At 35.8% G+C, this 24,371-nt stretch overlaps 1 protein-coding gene across 1 annotated transcript in view; it reads right to left on the bottom strand.

Moving 5' to 3' along the window:
- Positions 1–4,475: 4,475 nt before the first annotated feature.
- The window catches only part of LOC149807602 (replication protein A 32 kDa subunit-like), a 32,305-nt gene continuing 12,409 nt past the window's right edge, over positions 4,476–24,371 (bottom strand). The window contains exons 4-8 of the mRNA XM_089968694.1: positions 21,400–21,513; positions 15,659–15,859; positions 11,660–11,773; positions 8,792–8,886; positions 4,476–5,166 (exon numbers count right to left, since the gene is read on the bottom strand). Of these exons, the coding sequence (XP_089824820.1) occupies positions 5,085–5,166; positions 8,792–8,886; positions 11,660–11,773; positions 15,659–15,859; positions 21,400–21,513 (606 nt within the window). The 3' untranslated portion in view covers positions 4,476–5,084. The remainder of the gene's footprint in view (positions 5,167–8,791; positions 8,887–11,659; positions 11,774–15,658; positions 15,860–21,399; positions 21,514–24,371) is intronic.

The following is a 24,371-nucleotide window of genomic DNA, read 5'->3' as shown; positions in this document are numbered from 1 at the left end:
TACAAGGAAGATATGATGCACTGAAGCTGTGACTCCATGTGGTTGATGTCAAAATCATAGCCAGATGTCTCTGCATTTGAAGCTGTGACTCCATGTGGTTGATGTCAGAATCATAGCCAGATGTCTCTGCATTTGAAGCTGTGACTCCATGTGGTTGATGTCAGAATCATAGCCAGATGTCTCTGCATTTGAAGCTGTGACTCCATGTGGTTGATGTCAAAATCATAGCCAGATGTCTCTGTATTTGAAGCTGTGACTCCATGTGGTTGATGTCAGAATCATAGCCAGATGTCTCTGCATTTGAAGCTGTGACTCCATGTGGTTGATGTCAGAATCATAGCCAGATGTCTCTGCATTTGAAGCTGTGACTCCATGTGGTTGATGTCAGAATCATAGCCAGATGTCTCTGCATTTGAAGCTGATCTAACTGATGTTCAATACTACTCCTGACCTATTGTGTTCTACAATTCATGACAACTTTGAACCATAATTTGTCTTGGCAGCCATGTTTTTTCTCAACTAGTCCATTTGCTGGGACATGCTCTCCAGTATCTGGAAATCTATTGCTGCAGCAATCTGGACTTTGAAGGATGGGGAAGACACGTTTGATATGGTTTGTTTTGGTGCTTTATGGCACAGCAACACAAGTAGGCTATTTAGTGCTGAGGAAATTTGAGTAAAGTGTCTTGCCCAAGGACACACAGTAGTAGCTGACCCAGGCTGGTCCTATGGTAGGATTCAAACCCACACCATTTTGGTCACGAGTCTGGCATGCTAACCATTGAGCCATCATGGCTTCCACATCTTTGCTGGTAACAACTTTATTTGTACATACAGTATGAAAGTAACAGAATATAACCACAGTGAAAGTGTACTAGATTGCAGTTGGCTACTACACTAATAAAGCAACAAGAAGCTAAGTGGGGGTTGTGCAATATTTTCTACTGCTTTGTTGAAATATTGGCAAAGCATATTTAATTTCTTCTGATTGTACTCCAAAGATTCATACTTTGTGTAGGTTCTAGTTTTTAAAGATAAAGTATTAACCAGGTTTTCCTCACTGGTTTTTCTGGTGAGAGACTTTTTAAAAAGACCTTATATATCTTAGGTATTTTAAACTTATCCTTACTATAGATGTGCACCTATAAAACAACTGCTAGATCTGCATGGTCATTTTCACTACTAAGACTTCAAAGGTAAATTGACAAAAAATGATAATTTTGTTTACAGCTTTCTGTAATTCATTCATTACATTTTCAGAAGCTGGTATTTACTACTCTGGCAAAATTAATTTTCTCCATTTTAACATCTACTAAAATTGGTGAGCTTCGGACAAGTTCATGCCGATTTTTTAACATGGGTCCAGCCATTTTGATCAGCAATGTGCTTATATCATGAACGACTTCCATAACTATAAAATGTAAAGAAATTTCAGCTACACGTAGATAAAGTAGGCTATAAGTATGCCAACATTCTCACAGTTGTGCATGTTGCAAATGCAAACAACTTCAGCTTACACCTCTCTCAGTCAGAAGTAAATAATACAGTATCTGTGATGTACAACCATCATATTTTAACTTTTTTCCACTTTTGTTCCTTTCAATACCATTAACTCTTTTCGTGTTACATGTATCATTCTTCATTTTTCGGAATGTTGGTGACTCAATAAAATCGTGTAAAAATGATACATGTCACCAAACCAAAAATAATCAAAGAACAAGCCACGAATTAAATTTTAGAAGTCCTAATAATGAAATCTGAGTTCGAGTCCTGACAAAAATTCTAAAATAGATGTCGATGACATATACTGTAGCTATTATTGTGCTGTTGTGTCTACAGTTCTTTGTTGTTTCACAAACAATATTCTGGTGTTTGAATTTCCAAATAAAATTTCAAGAATTGTCTTTGTCCAAGAATTCTGCATGAGCACTCAAATATTTCTAGGAAAAAGAATTAATCTATTAGAATCCAAATTATTTGAATAAAAATTAAAATGTAACTCCAAACTGGTCACACTTTCCAGAAAAAAGGCCCAACTAATTTCTCTACAGACAAAGGTTATACAGTCAAAAAAGGCACAAAATTGATACCCATATGGTCATGTGATCACATTCCAGAGCAGTTTAGAAGCTATTTACATGTCTAAGGTCATGTGTTCCAGTACAGCCTCGATCTCACTCTATGTATTCCACAATAAAAAAATTTTTAAAAAAGTTGTTTACTTAATTCTCAATCAAGGCCAGGAACTGTGTCAGCTTTTAGATACAAAGTTTGGTATTTACAACAAAACAATCAGGTCAAAATAATTTCTGGAAAGTATCAAATCTAAAATGGAATAATATAAGACGATCCATGGGTCACTGTATTTTGCATATTTTGGGATGGCAAATATACATTTAATAAACACCATCCATCAAAAAAATTTCACCATTTCCAAAGAAAGCTCAAGTCATTTTCAGGAATACTGGTCATTTTAAAATGCTTTAACCTCCAAAAATGATGCACATTCTCTTAGGGAAATGAAGTACAAAGATGCACATGATCCTTGCAGCTAAGTAGCACATAACCCATATTCTACCACTGATGCAGTGTAGCACATAACCCATATTCTACCACTGATGCAGTGTAGCACATAACCCATATTCTACCACTGATGCAGTGTAGCACATAACCCATATTCTACCATTGATGCAGTGTAGCACATAATGCATATTCTTCCACTGATGCAGTGTAGAACATAACCCATATTCTACCACTGATGCAGTGTAGCACATAACCCATATTCTACCACTGATGCAGTGTAGCACATAACCCATATTCTACCACTGATGCAGTGTAGCACATAACCTATATTCTACCACTGATGCAGTGTAGCACATAACCTATATTCTACCACTGATGCAGTGTAGCACATAACCTATATTCTACCACTGATGCAGTGTAGCACATATTCTACCACTGATGCAGTGTAGCACATAATGCATATTCTACCACTGATGCAGTGTTGGAGTATACAAAAATTTAATCCATTAATCTCAAACGGCTCTAAAGTCATTAACATACAATATAAAATGTGATGGAAGATGTAAAATACTGAGCTGTGACTTTGACCTTGATGAATAGGACTCCCGATGTGATAATAATTATGTACAAGTATAGTTTCATTGTTTAATAATAGGACTCCCGATGTGATAATGATTATGTACAAGAATAGTTTCATTGTTTAATCTCGAATGGTTTTAAAGCTGTTGAGCAGAACTGAAAGAGTGACAGAAAACTTATAATACCTTGAATATAGGACTCCCAACATGACATACCTTCTAATGATCACATATAAATATGCCAAGTTTCATTCCTTATTCACAAATGGCTTCAAAGTTATTGGAAGGGAACATAAGTGTGACTTTGAATCATTATGTCCCCAGCTTTCTTTAAAAAAGCTTTAGACACTTGAGGGATTAAGGAATTGGAAGCAAATGAAAAACTGTTGCCATTCATGCAAATCTTTTATGCCTGTAACATTGAAACCAAGATCAATAAAAAAGGCGAGTTATACAGGAGTGCTAAAAAATTTGATAGCTTCTAATTTCAGATCAAGTCCCATCTGTGTTCTGAGTGAAGTGCACATCAGGCTTGTTGAAAAGAAAATCCATTTTGCCTGAAAAATCTTTGATTAAACTGACATATTGCAGAATTTTATTTTGAAGTTGTTGAAAGACTAGTAAACTATTCATAATTATCCTCATATGTGCCCCTTAGCAATTGAAAGCTGTAAACTTTGTGTAAAAAAAAGTGAAGCTTGTGACCTATAAAAGGGAAATAGATTGACTGGATTACCTATAATTACAGCTCACTTGGTTTTAACATTTTATTCTACTGGCAGGAGGACAAAAATACCATTGGTAAAGCCATCTACCACACATACCGTTAATAGCTGAAACCTACCACTTTTAAAATTTAAGATTTTTTTAAAATACAAAATTGAAAAAACAAAACCCCCCAAGTATCTGATGCATTCTATCCAAGCATCACAGATACCAGTGAAAATCAGTCTACTGTGGACTGGAACTGCTACAACAGTCTTTGTGATTGGTGCAATGATACACGACTCCCATGTGAACACATCCTGTTTATTGATTACCTTCTTGTTGTGATCTGGAGAGTTTAGGCCAATGAGGTGTTATAGGTAATAAAGGGATCAAAGATGACTCATGATTGCTTTTTGAGTATGTGATTAAAAACTGATGTCCTTTGGTGAAGGAAAGGAAAGACAGATTAAAAAAAAAAGGATTTTCTCAGAAACACTGAGTGCAATTCTAGGCTTCAGATGCTAATGAGCATGAACACTACAGGTCCAATGAGTAAGTAGGGCCCTCACAGAGAAATTGCACAATGGTTCACATCAGGACCCAGATAAGAAAAACATTGCTTTATGTGAAAGATTTTGGGATCTAAATAAGCGCAATAAAGTCAACTTAACATGATTTTGTTTATTCCTTTTCATATTTAAAGTACATCAATTGCCCCCTTGTGTAACAAATAATAGTAAAAAAAGTAGGACCCTTTCAGGCACATGGAATTTGAGTCAAAGCATGTAGAATATGAGCTCCAACTCGTGATCGTCTTTTCAGTAACTAGCCCTCAGCTAGTCTGAAAAGTTTTCTTTGAGAACTGCAATTATTAAATGAATTAATGTCGGTGTTTTAGTTCAAGAGTAGGACCAGTTTTTTAGCCTGCTGTAACAGCAACCAATCATTCCCCCATGATATTACATGAATTCTGTCTTAAGGTTGGCAGTAGGACAAGTCTATAAAGCTGTTCAACAGCAATAACTGATTCCTCCATGATATTACACGATTTCAGTCTTAAGGTTTGACAGTAGGACAAAGTTTATGAAGCTGCTTAACAGCATCAACCATGACTCAAAATAATCCCATGTATCTTTACAAGAAGAACTCCTTAAAGTAATCATTGAACAAAGCCTTTGAACTGGAGCAACACAAATACATGGTGTTGCATAACTGGATCTATCAGTCTATTTCACTCAAAGAAAGAAATCAGCACTCTTTTTTCTTCTTCAAACCTTAACTGTCAGTTGCCTTGTAGTGTTCATCATCAATTGTGGAATATATGTGTCCCTCGCTGCTTAAGAATTCAATGGCATCTCTGTAAAAAGGAAAATACATCTCTTTAAAATAAATGGGTTATTTTTAAACAGTAACCTGGGAAGGCAGTTTAAAAAATGTATATATGCCAACTTTATCTGATTACTCAAATATTTCATATGAAAATGATACAGAATTCCGAAACTGCATCAAAGGGTTACTACACTTCCCTGGGTCCTAAGTATATAGTAAATTAGTATAAAGTAATTGTACTCTACATCGATTTACACTACCAAGCACTAAATTAACTTTAAATACATATGCATTAGTATGTGTGTGTGATTTGTAATTTTAATGAAACTTTAAAAATATTAAGACATATAGTTATGATGTCTGCAGTGTGGTAGTTTATAGTGATGTCTTGTACTGGGGCAGAATTTGAACGGATTCACAAGTATATGCAAGTTAACACCTTTTAAATGGCAATGCGCTGCAAGGTCTAAAAACATAAAGATTATTTAATGGTTTAGAAAACAAATGTTTACACCACATTTTTTTATGCTGCCACATTTTGACCACAAGTGAATTAAAAATGACAAAAGAACTTCCCCATAACAATCGTACTGGTCTCTTGTGAAAATACACACAAGCTATACAGTTTCTCCAGTAAACATACGCACAGTGTCTATGTAATAAACCAGCCCATGTAACTTGTGTGCTCAGTCAGAAACTGATCCGCATAAGTCTATTTTGTCATGAAACTGACAATAAATAATTTCTTGTTGACGAAATGTATGTTTCTAACTCTGAAAAGGCTTTAAACATAATTTGTGTGTTTTTGTAAAATAATTTTATGTACTACTTATCTGCAACTACTGTACTGCTTTTCTTTACATGGACTCCTAGTTCTTAGTCCAATTGGTGGACCAGGATTTAAAAAAAAGAGAACATGATCCCAGTCTGACTTGTTAGTTATAGCCAACATTAGAATATTTTCCTCTTATGACTTTGACAAAGTACAGGACATTACTGTTGCGAGGGATGAGGAAATCTTTGCCACTGCAGCATGTAACTGTTACCTAATTAAAGTTAGCCCCTCCCCAATGAAAAAAAGAACATTTTAAAAATAGTGCTGAATTTATGAGTTAGGAAGGAGGCTGATGGCATCCACAAAGCTTAAAAAGAAATTACTTACAGTAGCGGGGCCTTCTTAGCAAAGGAGGGAACCTGAATAATTGTTACCACTGAGCTGTCAACAAACCACTGACAAGACATGAAGCTCTTCCTGCCAACACAAAGGAGAGCAGGAAAAGAGTCTTCAAGTTCTTGAAGGAAGCTTCACTCAAAGGTTATTGGGGGCGCTCACCAGTTATTATGTACTTTTGAGAGAGTGATGTATGTGAGGTGAAGTTGTTTGCATTTAAAGCATGCACAATGGAAAGAATGTTGGCATACCTCTATGCTACATTAATGTAATGTGGATGATATTTCTTTGGATATTGTACTTTTAGAAATTGTACATGATTTAAACACACTGCTAACTAAAATGATTGCTCCCTTGTGCTAAAATATCAGCCTGAATTAGTCTAAAGTACACTATCCACAGCAGCTATTAAAATAGGGAAAATGAATTTTGCCAGACTAGACAATACCAGCTTCTGAAAGTGCAATGAATGAATTACCAAATATATAAAATGTAAAAAAAGTTATTGGCTCTTTTTTTTATACAATTTACCTCTGAAGTTCAGGAAGTGAAAATTACCAAGTGGAGCTAGCACTTTTTTGAAAGGTGCACATCTGGAGTAAGGCCAAAATAAAGGCAATTAAAGGTTCTTTGAATTATACCTAAGATATACAAGGTCTTTTTTAAATAGCCAGTATTAACAAGTGAGGAAAGCTGGGGAAATTCTTTTTCTTTAAAATCCTAACCCTATGCAAAATATGAAACTATAGAGCGCCACCATTAAGAGGGTTAAGCCAATGCTCAAAGATTCCATCTAGACAACAGTGAGACAAATAGAAGTCTCTGAAGCTCATAATACTAAAGAGGTCAGAAAGAAGATGGTTGAACAAAATGGTTGAATACCCACAGAGCTTGAGAGTGTTAGAAAGGGTTGCCTTATAGCCCTTAATAATGGACACAGAACAATCTCTTCCCTTGAAAGAGAATAAAGAGTTGCCTGCAACCGCATTTAGAGGGGGTCAGCAAGGGCCAACATGTTTTCTATTGCACCAGTCACAGACAATTCTCCACATAGTATCATAAACACTGGAAGAAGATCGCCCTCTAGCCTGGACAATGAGGTTGGCAGTCTTTCTTAAAAACAGGTCCCAGCAGAATGATTGCTGCAGATAAACCAAGCACAATCTTCAAGAATCTGAAGGAGTGACTGTGTTGTGACAGCAGGTCCCTCCGCTGTGGTAATATTCTGTGACTGCCTACATTCACACATTTGCTTTTCAAAATTAACAATAGGAACACAGACAGCACTCAAATAAAGCAAGGACTAAGGTGATAAATTCAAAGATGGCACAGAAAGGTAGGTTTAAATACAAGAAAGGCAAATTTCTTTGAGTCACCTGGCTGCACAGGTGAAAAAAAAAAATATCTGTATGAGTGAGACTGGGATCGTGTTCTTTTCAATTCTGGCCTTCCAACACTAATTGGATAAGGAAATCATTAGCCTGGACTGCAGACCTTAGTCAAAGAAAAGTAAACAATGCAATAGTAGCAGGTGATGTATTAAGCATGTACACTGAATTAACTCCTTTTCAGCACAAGGTCAAAAGTAGCCAATATATCAGAAATATTTTTAAAATGTTAGCAAGGTTCTCTTTGATTAAATAACTATTCTGAAATAACTATGAAGCACTCTGATAGATATCTGTTGTGTTGATTTTATGTCGAAGATGAACTCTTCAAAGTAGTTTCTATCCCAAGGTTTGACATTAACATGGGTAGGTTTATCATATGGCTTTAATTTCTTCCAGTATCTCCCTCTTTCCCCCAACTGAACGACTAGAGAGATGCAAACCCTTACCAATATAAAGAAGAAAAAATGTCAGATTTTTTAAAAATTTGAGCACAAAATTATGGAATACTTCAATTTTTATCCAACAAATAATTTCAAAAATGATACATTGATTCAAATCACTTTTTGGTTTTAATGTGCTTCCTATAATAATCTTTATTAATACGTGACACTAAAGTCTTTTGAAAAATGACTGCAAAATACATGAATTGTGCATTCTGTTTGGAATTTGTGTAGCAAACATGGTTTCCTTCAATGTATAATTTTCATCAGCCATTTATTTTGACAGCTTTTTTAAACTTTCTTATGTGAATCAGGTACCAGGTACCTTGCTAACATGAATACTGCTTTCAACTATTGCTTTTGTGACACAAGCAATTACACAGGCTTTGATAAAAAAATTACAATAGGACATTACAATTATTTCTAGACACATCATTCAAACTGTTTTTTCATCTTTACAAAATTTTACATGACTACAAAATTTGAATCTGATTAAATTGAATGTTAACTGTATTTTTAAAGGTTTAAAAAAAACCAAAAGGATTGTGCCGAAATCAGAATAGCTGGCATTTCTACATTGGATCCACTGAGACTATATGGTATAAATTGCTGAGACTTATTTGCGCAACGAAAGTCAAATAACAAAAATACCTGACAGCTTTCTCTGGAACACCTCTGAGCTGTTTGCATACACTCTCCACACTGATGCCATGGTCTGTAAGGGTGTTCCGTATTGCCGTATGGACCTAAAATGTAAGTTTATTTCTATAACAGCAGCAAATCAGACCCTTTTCTAAGATGCATATAAACAAGTGCAACATGAACGGCACATCATACACCCACTCCATGTTTAATAGCCTTTTGTTCAGGCATACACTAAGCCTCATGGGCATTAACGATATTATTTATAAGACATATCATTCTCATAACCTCTGACAATTAGAACCCAGAATCTATATGTCAATTTATTACCTTAAAAGCAAGCCATGCAAAATGTTTGCTTAATGAACTTATTCTTGAATAAAATTTTTGTTTATCTTTAAACCATCACGTCTTTCACCTTTCACCTTCTGATCCCAAAACAAATAGGCATCTTCTATGGCTTAAGTGAAAGCCCTCCACAAAGTATGGTGAAGGTATGTGGTCTAGAATTCAAGTTATTATGTCAAAATCATTTTTTCTTCTTTTAGCACAGTGAATGTGACCTTTGGCCTTTTGACCCCAAAATAAAAATGAAAAAAAAAAACAACAAACTTTTTCTTACTCTATATGCAAGTCAAAACCAAACTTTGGTGAAAACATATGGACAAGTCACCGTAAGTAATATAAAACTGATGTGTTTCCACTCAAACCACTGGGAGAAAACTCACCACTTCCTTTCATACAATTTCAATTTAGTGGGCCTTCTTGCTCAAGTGATCATGTCCACTACTTGTTCTGAGAACTGTTTTCTTCTGAGGGCTTGAATTATATGAGCCCGCATTCATGGTTGCTACAGCTAGTGATGAAAGACCAAGATTTTTCTCGTAATTTTGGAAGAGATCTTTAATCCATGATTTTTATCACTTGGGGGCAGGAACCAGTACCAGATGGTACTCCGATTCCCTTGCTTAGTGCAAGACTTTGGGCTAAAGAGTTGAAATGAAGGTGTATGCCATCTAGACCATTTCAATTAATGGAAAGAGCAGAGATTACACATGCTTTTGGATTTTGGAACTGGGACTAGAGACACAAAGCTGGGTAGCTTTGCATTCCACACTGTTGTAAATATAACCAACAAGGCATCATGAGAAGTCTACTGGTGGAAATCCCATGTTGATATGAATTTCTGTTTTGAAGGAGCTATGTTAATCCAACCATCCATTCAAGATGAGCAGTGATAACAATAATTTTTCAAGATGGCCACTGTTGTGGTCATAATGGGCAACACCATTTCAATTTGGACCAACTATACTTCGTAACTTAGAAGTCCTCTACTGAAGACCCTATGGTAATATTACTTTTCATCATTAAGGATTAGCAATTACAAAATTGCCACTGTTTCAGCCATATGGAATATCAGATCAGCACCATTTTCTTTCAAAACCAACCTGACATCAAAATAAGTTTTGTGGTGAAAACCCCATAGCAATATAACTTTTCCTTCTGATTTTAAAGATGGCCATTGTTGAGGCCATATTGGAAATCAGAGTGGCACCTTTTTCATTTAGGACAAGTTAGACATCCTAAGATGACTTCTGTTGTAAACCCCATATCAGTATGATGTTTTGTTAAGAAAGTGATGAAGTTAAATGAAGTGCAAAATGTTAATCTATGATGAAGACAGAGTGAGAAATTAACAAACTATAGCTGGAATACATTTTGCTCGATGAGAAAATGCTCCCTCCGATACACACTGATGGCGAAAAGGCACAAGTGGATATTGTTTATAAGAGTTCCTAGCACATGGACATTATTTGGTTCCAATTCCTCTGTACAAGGGGAGATCACTCATCTGACTTCCACCTTGCTCTGCAGAAATATTTCAGCCCAAATTATTATAAAGAAGCTTCAGGTTTAGAATTGCTAGGTAATGGTTCAACTCCATATGTATTATGATTGGTCAATGTATCTGAATAAAAAATTTAAAGTGGAAACAGATGGTCAGCCAGAAAGAAAACATGTTACATTCCACCTTATAGAAGGCATATAAAAAATAACCCCAAAAGACCATCAAGTTGTAATGTTTACTACAATTTCTGTATTTGTTTTCATGTCTGCATTTTACAGAATCACTCAAATTATTCAAGGATTGTGAGGCCATGTATCAGAAAGATCCCTTACAGGCTTTGAACCATACTAGTCACATGTAAAGATGGTGTCCTATATAGGAACTGGCAGTCGCAAAGGGGTTAGGCTGTCAATTAAATTACAGATGCCAAATGTTTTTAGCACAGAATGTAGTATATACCTGTAAGAAGAACTTCGGATGTCATTTTCTACTTGCTGCATTATGATTATTATACTCAGAGAACATCAAGTTATCTTACCTGCGAAATACTATTTGTTTTGGGTTTAATGCCATTTCACAGCGCCAGAAAGGCTATACATGGTGGTGAGTATAATTGGTGAAAGACCCCTGAAAAACCCACCCAGACAGAGGTGAGAAGATAGGGATCAGTAAAGGTGAGTGCTTTGGACCACTCAGTCACCCAGGGTCCCTGCATACTGTTTTAATGTACACACTATCTTATCTGGCTTGCCAAAACTTCAACAAAGAACCTTAACATTTGCTTTATCACACCTACTAATGCAGGCTTGATAAAAATCACCTCTTAAAGCTGGTACTGACCTTACAGAACCAAAAGATTCTGCTAGTATCTTTATGCTAAAATGTTTTGTTTTTTTTAAAATAATTAAAATCAAAGCTTTCAAACCTAAATATTTAAGACGTCAATGACTAGAAACATCTGTCAAATGCATCAATGGGACATTACTACATTATCTTTTATCTTAAAAATTCTGATGATTGTTCCACACCTGACTCTGTACGTGAGTGAGACCATTAAAAATTCCACCACCATTTGTGTTACTGTCTGTATAACCAGTCTCCATCTTCTTGCCACCATTAACATGAGCCGTTCCACCATCGGGCTGAAAGAATAAAATGACCACAATGTTTAATCAACATAACAATGAATTTAAACAAAAGACCAAATAGTTTCTGATTATAATATTTTGGTAGGTCTTTGTACATGTCTAATGAAATTGATACATATACATTTTAATATGTGAATAAGGTGAAAGCTGCAAGGATCGACAAATACTCTATTTACATTAACAATGCAGCAACCTAATTATTAAACTGCTGTTGCCAAAGAGACAAATCTGATGTTGTGGTGGGGTCAGGTTAGTTAAGCATCTCATTGATACAACATTAATATACATGAATGAAATTTTCCACTGCAGAAATCTTGGAAGATCCCAGTTACATTATCCACATTTCACAAGCTGTACAGAAATGCCAACCACTACTGATGTGAAGGAATTTCAACTTTAGAAAACCAGGATCTTAACATGAAAATGGGAATATTTAAAATCTGTATACAACAATTTCAGAAACACTGATACAAAGTCATTTCTGATTCAAACATGCTTGTTACAATCATATATATTGCCAAATGACATGTCAAAGTCTTTCAAGAGAAGACTGCAATCTTGATGCCTTGTGTATCATATGTTTGTAACCTTTGTAGCACAGTGTTCTTGCCATGGTATTATCCTCACTGACTGTTTGTATTTACTTCTTTCTTGAACTTTCTTCAGTGAATCAGTGTGCCAAGTCAACATGATCTCTATCTGTCATTAAACCCCTCCCTCGATAACTCACACCTCGATAACTCGAAAACCTGTCTTTAATGTGGGATCAGGTATGGATCCCAGTGTTTTCTTCTATGAAATACAACAACAACAAAAATGGCCACTATTTGCTGAATGTGAATAAAATTGCTTTCAAAGTTTGAAAATGAAACCCTAAGAGATCTCTTGTTCTATCACTGTAATGCCCACAAAAGTTTTAATAAGAAATAAAATATTTTGTTCGAAATAAATACCAATTAAATATGTCTTGTCCATTTAAAATCTTCTTTCAGTTTAGTCTTTTAATGAGTTTCAGTGGTTAGAGTGTCCGCTTCAGATGGAGGAGGTCATGGGTTTGAACCCTGGATGAGTCATACCAAAGACTTATAAAAATGGTACTACCAGCTGCCTCACTAGGCTCTCAACATTAAGATGTTAGTGTTTGGGCTGGTTGGCCTGGTGTCATGATAATGTGACTAGGTGGGACATCATGCTACATGTCTGCAGCATGATGCCCCAGTGCTAGACATCACTATAACTACCACAATGCAAACATATGACTGAAAATATTTTAAAGCTTTGTTAAAAATCCAAAACACACACACATAAACATCTTCAGTGTAACCATCATAAATGTGATATACCCTCCTGTATTCAAATGCAAATAGTGTCAAAATGATGCATATGAACATTTCTGTGAGAATTTACTTAAGTACACACTGTGTTTTGATCCAAAAATTGCAGAACTTACAATTCCCAATTGGCACTCAGAAGTTTGCTCAAGGATGAACAGAAACTTTACTGTCACTTGCAATGAAATCACAGCCTCAGTATTTTAATAACATAATGATTTTTAAAAAACAGTTTTGACGTTTTTGTTTCTATTTTTAAAAATAAAAAAATTTAAAAAAGTTGCATTTTGTTCTGAATCTAACGTAACAACAGAATGTATCCACATTTACAAGCAAAAAGCAACGACAGAATACACAATTTTTTTTGTCCGGTATTTGTGTGATCAGGGAGTGAAAATTACAAAGGTCCGATGTCTGGGATAAATTTTATTTAGCTGCAGACCAGACACATGTAAGCAGCACTAGCCTGTCAGACCTTTCACATTTCTTACTGAAGATAATGTGCTTTTTAATCCTTAAAACATCTGAAAAGAGTCACAAGAGTGTATCAATGCAAGTAAAGTTAAGCCATAGTAGAGGCTGGTGTTGTAAAATATTACTGGAAATCTGCAAATTTAGTAGGTAATATGCTGACTACCAGTCTAGGCTTGATCTACGTCAATCAAATGTTTGTTCTACACCATAGCTAAAACTAAGCATCAGTAGTATCGGAATTTGGTATGTTCTTAATGCGAAGAGTTTTGGTCAAATATGGATCTACTGGCAGGTATAACTTGATTTAACGTTTAAGTTTGCTAGCCCATCCACTAAGCGGCTATGCTTTAACGCCACCATGTTGGCCTCTTGTGATGCTAGACTGGTTTTCATACCTCCCATTAAAATAAAAAATAAAAATAAGGATATTGAGCTGTCTGTGAAACAAAAAGAGGAATCTAATCCAGTGAGCATTTGTCTCGGCAAGTTTAATGAATTCTTTGTTGTGAAAGAATGTCTTACGTCATATGTTCTCCAGATATCTTGTGGCAAATGAGGGCAGATTTTTAAAAAAAATTCTTAAACCCTGTCACGAAAGGATTATTCATGTTTGCAGTCTTTGTAATCACTCAATCAGAAATCACACCGGTAATCCTAATGGCTGTGCTATATTCCAGTCAAGGGATTTTTTTCTCTTCATTTTTCATTAAAGTTAGATTCACAGTTACTCTTGTGTTCTGCTTCTTTCACATTCTTTGGTAATGATTTTTAGTGCACGCCATTTTAATCTGGAGATCACTTTCTGGGGACCTGACATCTTGCTGAGCTCAATGGAAATGGAGTGAGAGCTTGCGAGATATGGGGAAGCTACACAGTCATAACATTGCCTATGCTAGTCTGGTTCCCTGTTTTGTATGCTCCCTGAATTGCACTCAACTATACAAATAGAGGAGTGTAACACTGGGAGCAAACAAAGCAGGGAACCAGTCAATGCCTATGCTCAATTTTCTCCAGCGTGAGTCTTTGATGCACAAATGTGCATAAAGGGATCTATAAAAAATATAAAAAGGCCTCTGCAGAACACACTTCACCAAATGTTGTTATCATAAGGAAAATCAGAAAATAGTGAAAATGACATCTGCATAGTTGATGCTACATCAAACCTTTCACATGTTTGTTTGGGGTTGGACCAATATTTTTAAGCAACTGGGTTCCAGTTAGTTTGACATGTATACCTTATAACCCTGCACTGCGTCCACATTTTATAACCGCACGTCATTGGCACATTTATTTGTTCTAAGTAGAACAAATTTCAGTGCAACCACCACTTTATACATTCTCTATAAACTTTATACATTCTCTATAAAGGCCAAGTTAAAACAACAACTGGAACATAATATCTTTTCTTCTGCGAGTTATTTAGCTCTCGGAAAGGGAGGGAACTGAAGGGATACTTTCCAAATGGTGCTTTACGAAGACAAATATCCAACTGAATGCGTCAAGAGATTGCTGTAAAATGATGGCTGTTGAAAATAACACTTGACACTTTCAAACACCAAATAAATTTCTGTACTTTTAATTTTTTAAATAATATTTTGGCAGCTTTTAATGAAAAAACTGCAGCAAGCTATTCTGTTTCTTATGCTGTCATGATAAAAACTTCATAGAGTCACTGTGACATTAATTAAGTTATTCAGATGTAAAAACAATAACAGGCTTGAGGGCCAATATTTAATATGAGGTCTTTCTTTCAGCAAATGAAGGAAGGACTTTGGGCAATCCAAGTGATTAAGACAAAAACTGGCACAAATTTACCTGCATATAAAGACAATCTGAACATAGCAACAACTTTCTGATGGTTCCCTGTGGTTACACACAGGCTTCAGCCAAACTTATTTGGCAATTTATTATGTGAGAATACAAATAATAAAATCCGAAAAAGACATCGGAGCACTCAAAAGTAACTTCTGGTAAAATCTTGCCTCATAGATGTGACAAGATTTAATTCAGGGAACCATGCATGGTCTCAGAAATAAAACATGAAAATACTGTTGACTCTACAAGAACAACTTACCTGGTTATGCATTTTGGAGAGTGCTACACTGCTGTGAATCACTTCTAGGATGTGACAAGTAAGCTCATTCATGTCTGTGACTGGGGCTATTTTAAATGCTACAACGTTTCTCTTCCCACCAAACGCTCTCACATGGCCACACACTCGGACATACGTGTTCTCCCGCATTGCCTGAACTTTCTCATTGTCTGGCACAGAATCCTATAAGAATAATACAAATCTTCTTTATAGTTTTATTCAAGAGTCATTATATGCCCTTCCTGAGATTAAAAGCACTTCCAAGAAATTAAAAATGAAGATGAAATTTTTCAAGCACTTAAACTACCTGATTCTAATGCCCATTGTTCCACTGTTCATACTAAGCCACACCAGTGAACCATGGACCCTAATTTTTAATTTCTTAAGCAAGGAAGCAAGAAGGATGTCTCTACAGGCCCTTTAGGGTCCAAAAGAATTCCTCAGGAAATAAAGAAACAAAGACTACCAATGCTGATTTAAGAATGACCGAATCAAGCACACCCCTGCTGGCTTACAAAGTTGAATGTGCTTCTTACCAAATAAATACAAGATAATCAATTTCACATGGCCAACTGACATGTTTAATTGATTTTAATCATCATGGGCATGCAACTGTGAGCACTGTCAATCATATATATAACATATAAAGAAGAGAAGATGAAATCCAAAGCAGTGTACAGAGAAAAAAGTAGATTCAACTGTTGAAAATGGAATTAAAGAGGGGGAATGATTACTCAAGCATAACTAATTCATTTCTTGGTACAGATATACCATGGTAGGGGAAGGTGATAATGAAATATATGAATTGTCTCAAATACACAATAAACAGGTCAAGATATTTGTAATCTGTTCTTTTCAAAATGAAACAATTCTTTGATCAGGAAGAGGCATTTGTGCATCACTTTTTCCTGTTCTGGAATAAAGTGTTCTGTTTCAGTGGCTACTTTTATGGACACTAAATGAAACCTAGCAACTTTAAACAAAAGTCACTGAAAAGTGCATTACACACCCCAAGCACAAACCATCCACAAAGTTTGGTGATGTTGAAGAATTGTTACTGTGTGTAATCTTCTGGCATGATTGTTTGTTGGCCAACAGGTCCATTCATCTCAGAAGGAAACTGCTCCATCAGAATAAGATTAGTCCTACTTTTAGGCTAAATTTTGGTAAAACTTTGCAGAAATTTTAAGGGAAACAAAAACTAGACACAACTTAATAGCTACAATACTTCAATGACTAGAACACTAAATATGACACAATTCTGGTTTTAACCAGAATGCTAAGAATCACCCCTTTTCTACAAACATGTGGATAAAATTAAACGTGTCAGTATAAAAAAACACGTCATATTGTGAATGGAACCAAATACCGTACTTACCATATATATTTGGACTCTACAAAATAATATTGTTTTACTGTCCCAGAACTAAAGTTTTATTCATCAGGAGCATTAAAGAATAAAATATATTCACAAACTCCATATATGTAGCACAGGCAGCCATACTGTAGTGTGTATTGCTTATGTCCAATAACATGACACATTGCTCATTGACATACAAATTTACTTGAAGGTTTGAATATGTTATCCAACTGAAAACTGGATCTAACACACAAATGAGGGAAACTGATTACTTGAAGACAACTGCATTCACGTATGACGTGTTAGGTGCAAAATTACCAAGACTGAATTATATCCAGGTCAACTATATGACAGTGTCTTGCAAAAAAAAAAATCAAAAAAAAATCATTCTTTGAAAATACAGCCACTCGAGTGCAAGTGACAATATTTTTGCTAGCATGGGTTACAGAAAGTATTGTTAAAGCAAGTTATTGCTGTGTATACTATTTACCCACAGACATGATTGCCCGTTTTGTTTAACTACAGATGCCAAGCAAACAGAAGCTCTGGTGGTGAATAAACAACTGGCAGCGAGCAGTAAACTCATTGTCTGAACTTACCAATAGGACAGGAAAGACAAAGGTTACATTTATTACAAAGCAAGTCAACCTTGGAAGCTGACTTTGGATACTTTTAAGCCAATTTTTTTAAAAAGGATATCAATACCAAGGTTATTTTATTACAAAGCAAGCAGACCTCAGATTCTTTTAAGTGTGCCGATTTTTGAATTTTGAAAATAAATTGAAACAATGAAACAATTTTTAAAGAGACACAATATAGTGCTTTGTGCACGGACATCGACTACCCAGCATCACCCAGATCAGGAGAAAATAAATTCATTTGAAGACTCCGTGAAGGCAACAATATGCTCATTAACATTGATGAAATTCTAGTGTACTTTGATCTCATCCATGGACTGACTGATGATAAGATGGTGGTTGGAAAGTGAGATTTTAAAAAATCTGACTTTAGTCCTTGCAGTTTCCACTTCAGGACATGTGTTACCACTAATGATAATTTTTCACAACAGAAGAAATCAAAAATAATTGCCAAATGGTTCAACGTTGTTATATCTTATGTTAATTCTCATTATTTGTGAAAAATCAAATAGAATTTTGTCAAAATTATATAGAATTTTGATTAGGGTTTGTTGCACCTCCCTAATGTTTATACAGGCTCATTTTGTAAAACCCAGGCTGGTTTATTCAGTCTTATTTTAATATGTGATCCTTGCCAGGGAATAGTAGTGTCCAGTGTTTGCTATGTGCGTATTGCTATAATGTTTTGTATGTAATCAGGGATCGTCCTGGGCTTCGCCAATGTCGCAAATTGCGATTTTTTTTCCTTACTGGTGACAAAAATATCCCATCTGGCGATTTTTTTGGCGACAGACTTTTTGGTTATTTAATTTGTACATGGATTTTGACTGGATAAATTAAAAGGGAGAATGAAAGGAAGCCACAAACTTGACTAAGCAATGCATTGGAATCAATCTGTTACACAAACGATCCTTTGTTCGTATTGACAACCCTATCTTTAGAGTGCATTGTTACATCATAATCTGCTTATGCTGACATCTGGGCTGAGTATGCTGTGATACAGTCAATATGCTACCGAACAATACCTACAACTGACCGACTTCTGAAGACGCGAATAGAACAGATACAATTAATTGAATGGCTAATCCTTCTGTTTTTTTTTATGTTTTTTTTACATATACCAATACAATAGTTTTGCTGAACCTTCATAGAAAACTGATAACCTTTGAAGTACCGACTATTGCGTATAAATACAAAGCAAATGGAAAAAATCTCAATCACAATTATATCTGTCGCCAGTGCAGCATTTTACTCATTGATCTTTTCCTTTTGCCATCAATCCGTGTGTTGGCTGCAGAGACTTAAACTCCGCAACAATAGATAGCAAAAAAAAACAGTTTTGCATAATTAATAATAATTATTTATTTCTCAAAATACAGGAGTGAAAGAATCCCTAAATTGCGTGTGAATTTATGCTTATATATACGGTCCGATATTGCCAGGTGTTGACTCGTGCAAGTTTCATTCGTGGGAATGGAGATCCTAGTTTGCTTGTCGAGAAAATTTATACAGCATTCAGTGATCATTCTTGGGATTTAGGAAGCAATTCACTTCAAGCTTTGTGAAGCTAGCCATGAGGGGGGGGGGGGCTGCCGAGAGACTACTGGTGTCACCTGTCAGCACTGTAGACTGTGAACGTGGATTCAGTAAGATGAACCTCATAAAAACTGACATCAGAAATAAACTCTGCATCTCATCTCTCGAGAATTTAATGAGAATCAGCAAGTACAGATGTGAAAAATTAGATTTTGAAACTGCATTCAACAAGTTGGCAGCCCTAAAATCGCGACGGATCTTCATATAACACTCTTTTGTAACATTTTGTTAATGCTTATTGTAATTAGAGTATTAACTAACCCATCTTTTGTAATTTTCATTGCCTGTTACATTAATAGACTAAATTAACACTTCAAAAAGTGTACACTACTTGTTCTGGTGACACTTTTTGAAAATTGGCGACAAAATATTGAGGTTGGCGATTTTTTTGGCGACAGCTTTTTAAAAGCCAGGACCATCCCTGTGTAATCTATGTGTTATTGTTTGGATGGCATTGATAAGGATCAAGTCTTCATTCAAGCTGTCTTTATTTAATAGGGCTATCTATAAAAATGAAATATATTTTTTTAGGAGATAGAATTCCTCATAATAGGAAGTCTCCTTTTCCTGTACCATGTTTTATATCTATTTCTTTATTTATTATAAAGTTGACAGAAAAATAGAAATTAGTACAAAAAACAAAACAGAAGAAAAACAAAATTGGATGAGTGTATGTTTTGTGTGTTATTTACCATCTCATAGTTGTTAGTAATTTTTCTTTTGTTTCCCCAAGTGTTTTTGTGTTCGTCATGTTCTTTTTTATTTTACTTACTGCCCCTTTGGGGAGATCAGGTGTGACCCATACTACCTCGTGTTAGCCACATAGCATTGGCATCATGCGCTCCTTATTCAGTTCTGTCAATGCCCTGTCACAGTGTGTTTATGTCGGTGTACCTATCATTGTTATGACTGCAAAAATTCTACATGATAGTCATGTTAATATTTAGTGTTCTTGTTGCTTTCTTAATTTTAATATGGTCTGCCCCTTATTTGGAAAAAAAAATACACGAAGTAGAAAAAATTACGGAGAAAAAAAATAAAATTGGAAGATATTTAACAATTAAGTAAGGGTGAGGCAAGTTACTTCAGGAGGGCATGAGGGAGTGGATCTGGCCCGTGCTCAGGCTGGAACCACCCCTACTTAAGTGATCACAAGTTCCATCCCCCACCCATCCCCTGCCTCTCTCCTCATTCTGTATACATGAAATATAATATTTCTTTTAAGGGGCAGCCACTATTTCATTTGGAACCCTTTGCCATTATTAGTATATTTCTTATTTATAAAAGATTTTGTAGGTAAATTTATTAAAGGGGACAGGGGGTATCGGGAGGATATGAAGGTCTGGCCCATGCACCGGCTGGAACCAACCCTAAGTAGGTGGCAAACCAATGTCCATCCCCCACCCATCCCTCCATTCCAACTCCATACTTTTTACTTAATCGTATACTTAAAATAAGTATTTTCATTTTGTAGTATTTGTGATGAGAAATATTAAGGTCATTAAATAATAGGTTTATGAAAATTCTGATCAATGTATTTAGGTGTTCTTAGGAGGCAGGAGGGTGTAATGAGCCGGAACAGGCCCGAGCTCAGGCTGGAACCATCCCTACATGGATGGTCAACCAGAGTACATCCCTCACCCGTCTCCCATCCACACTTTTGATCCCTTCAAGGGTAATTTAACCCAGAATAAATTTCTTCTCTGAGATTTTATAATGTTTGTATTTATGTTAAGTCTTTACATATTTTGTAATCACAAGTTTCATTAGTGTATTTAAAAAATGGCTATCTTGCACTCCTCCCTGTTTTTTAAATCATCAGGATTTTTGGAAAACTAGCCATCGTGTGGAAACTCCTTTTTACCCTAAATTTTTCCCTCACTAAGTTCAAGCCATCCACAAAGTTTGGTGACTGCAGATAGTGGAGAAATGGAGTTATTCATCTAAAACAAACTGATAACAGATAGACAACATACCAAATAAATTTAACCTTAAGGCAGGCAAAATGACAGTTTCCTAAGCTTAAACTTTGCTGTATCAAAACTTTGTGTACTCGTATCTGTAATGGGAGGCAAGAAAACCCATTTTGTTTTGAACAAAATATATAAACATAATTGAGGCTTTCTTACATCATTATCAACAAACTGTTTGACTTCCAGTCGTGGCCCCGTCATATCATCTACTTCGTAGTCTAACCGCGTGGGAGTTTCATTTACAGAATGCACTAAGCCCACAAGGGTGACCTGAAGAAGAAAAAATCCATTTCATGATCATTTTTCACTGTCAAAGATTGAAATGTATATATACTTTATCTGCCTAAACAGTGATTAAGATTATATGGGATGTTCAACAAATCTAGAATAGGTAGAACCTAGAACCAGTCTGACTACCATGTCATCAGCTCAATCAAAGCAGGCTGGGCCATCAAAGCAGACTGGGAAGAGGGAATCTTGCAATAGTAATAGCTAAATATTACGTTATTAAAATTAGTTCCAATCCAAAACTACATTTCAATATTGTAATACAGAGGTCTCGCTAGAAAAAAAAAAAAAAAGAAATCCCAAGAGCAAAAGTTGCAGTCCCCTACCAAACACATATTGAGCATACCTGAAGTAGCTAAATTTCCAGATGAGATAGCACCAGTGGTTGCAATCAGTTTAGTTTTCTAACTTCTTTACACCACTGACATATAACTCATGCTTGTCCATTACAGTAAAAGTGAATTATGTCAGGCCATGGAAAGGTCTTACTCCATGCACTAAGCTAAGCATCACACATAGTGTTCCATGTGAAATACCAGTTCTAGCAACTTCTAGTACTCTGCTGAATCTCATTACAACCTTTGTCAATTTGCCCCAAAATACTTATCCACATTTGCAAACAGCATTTTATCTAACTCAACATGTCTTGATTTCTGGGTCACATGCACTACTTATGCAGCTACACTTGGAAACGAACACAATAATGAAAGGTAAAGTTTGTTTATTTGATGTACTCTTACACAAAAGTACACCACTGGGTCTTTCTGTCTCTGAATTCAGTCTTTGCAAGTATCAGCACATTTTCCCTTCACTCTGCAGCTAGTCAAGTCTCTAAACTTGCCGCCAAGTTATTGGGTCATGTTCTTCAGATGTACTCTTACAATGACAACATGTACATCTGGGGGTCTTTCAGCCACTGAATTTTCTCACTGTCAATATCGGCTAACTAAAATGATCATTTGATCAACACATTTTCCCACTCAGCAGATGGTTGAAGCAGGACTGGCAAGCCTTGAATTTGCCGTCTGGCAAATGTGTGCGTACGGAGGACTCTGTATAAGTGATTTCCTATGTCATATGTAAAAAAATTGATTCCAAATACGCGTGATTAAGTGTTTCAGAGACCTCTGGTAATATATTATATGTCGCTATTGTCATGCTGAATCTGGCACTTCAGGAAGAGGTGGATGACTTAAAACTTTTATAAGATTAATATAATCACCTTTATGGTATGAATGCCCGCTGTTCTAAATTGGCAGCATAATGAGCCAATTTTTTCCCCCACAACAACTTGACCTGAGGAAAAACTTTACTGTGGTGCGCCAAAGATGAAAGGCAAAAGAAGTAGTGTACAACCATCAAAATGTGCCTCTTGTGACATCTCCCAATGATGAATGATTAAAATAACCCATGATTTTATTAGCCTTTTATTCTTATGAACGATAGCGAGTACAATCCACCTAGGAATGGTGGATGACAAGATATCAGTAGAGTCCTTCACCATTATTTGTGCTGCCAAATATATCTGTAATGCGGTAACTGGGTATTCTATCTTGATCATCTCCAGCACAGACTGGATCTCAAAAGGGTGTGAGTTAATGAAGGAAACTTTAGTTGAAAAATGAAACAGACTCACAATTAGCACGTAAGAATAAACCATCCTTTTCTATAGACAAGCATAGCTGCCAATCTTCCAGGCTCGCAATTAGTGAAAACAGGGATAAAAATTAGTGAATTTGGACATGAATTAGTGAAAAATACCATGACGTTAACTCCATCCACTCTGACCGTCAATACTACACTATATCAAGATCGCAATATAAAACTAAAACACTACATATATGCAGAAATATATCAGCATTTCTATTTATTATGGTATTCATAAACTTCACTTGATCTTGTGGTTATTTATCAAGACATGATACTGTGGTAGACTTGAACTTCCTCAACTGCCTGATTGTAAATTTGTTTTAAAAACAGTTCAGACTTCTTGACTGTTGGTTGATCTTGGTGACTAAAATTGCTGACAAATTTTCTGCAGATAAGGAGACCCTAAAGTCTGTCTTATTTTTCCTCACTAGAGAAGATACTCTTTCACTGTCTCTGTTGCTGTGATGAATGCACTGGAGCTGCAGCACTTCTGGTTCTTCCACAGGAAAATTTGGAAGTGATCTTTGAGTCCAGGAACATTTGTTGGAACAAATGTTTAGCATGATCTCTAGCTGATAAAGGTAGATTGTGTTAACAAGAAAACTCGTAAATAATGCTTCAGCATTGGTAGCTTGCAGGTCTTCAGTTGATGGCTTAAAATATTCCAGAGCTGAAATCTGCAAACTCTTAATTTTCCCAATTTCTACGTGTTTTTTGCTACCGATGTACATCCTCACAGTCTCTGCCAGCATGCCCGATACTAAAATTTGTGGCACACAGTGTGCAAAAAGCATCATGTATATCAATGTTTAATGGCAGAATGCACAGCCAATTTTTGGTATATTCCAAATTAAACTTCACTTTTTGAGCAATACATTTCTTTTTCCTTGGTGGTGAAGCCATTTTCAAGACCTTATATGCGATGCCGAACGGTAGTTCAAATCAGTGTTGTTGACGCATGTGCGGAGCAGAATTCAAGGTTGGGCTCCAGTTTCTCTCAAAAGCATTTGTAAAACTACTCTTATATGTATAGATTAAAATAGGCTCAAATGCTTGCTACCGGGCCAACTGTACCAATCAGCTGTAGTTCTACTAATATTGCAACCAGCAGTACTGGACCGTTTCGGCAACTGCCAATATCACGACTAGCGCTAAACAGGAAATTGGTTATTTTATTAAAGATTTAAAAT

This window comes from Sinohyriopsis cumingii, chromosome 1, assembly GCF_028554795.1.
Source record: "Sinohyriopsis cumingii isolate HCF-2022 chromosome 1, ASM2855479v2, whole genome shotgun sequence".
NCBI lineage: Eukaryota > Metazoa > Mollusca > Bivalvia > Unionida > Unionidae > Sinohyriopsis > Sinohyriopsis cumingii.
Note: the sequence above shows the minus strand (reverse complement) of the source record. Positions and strands in the feature narration are given on the sequence as shown.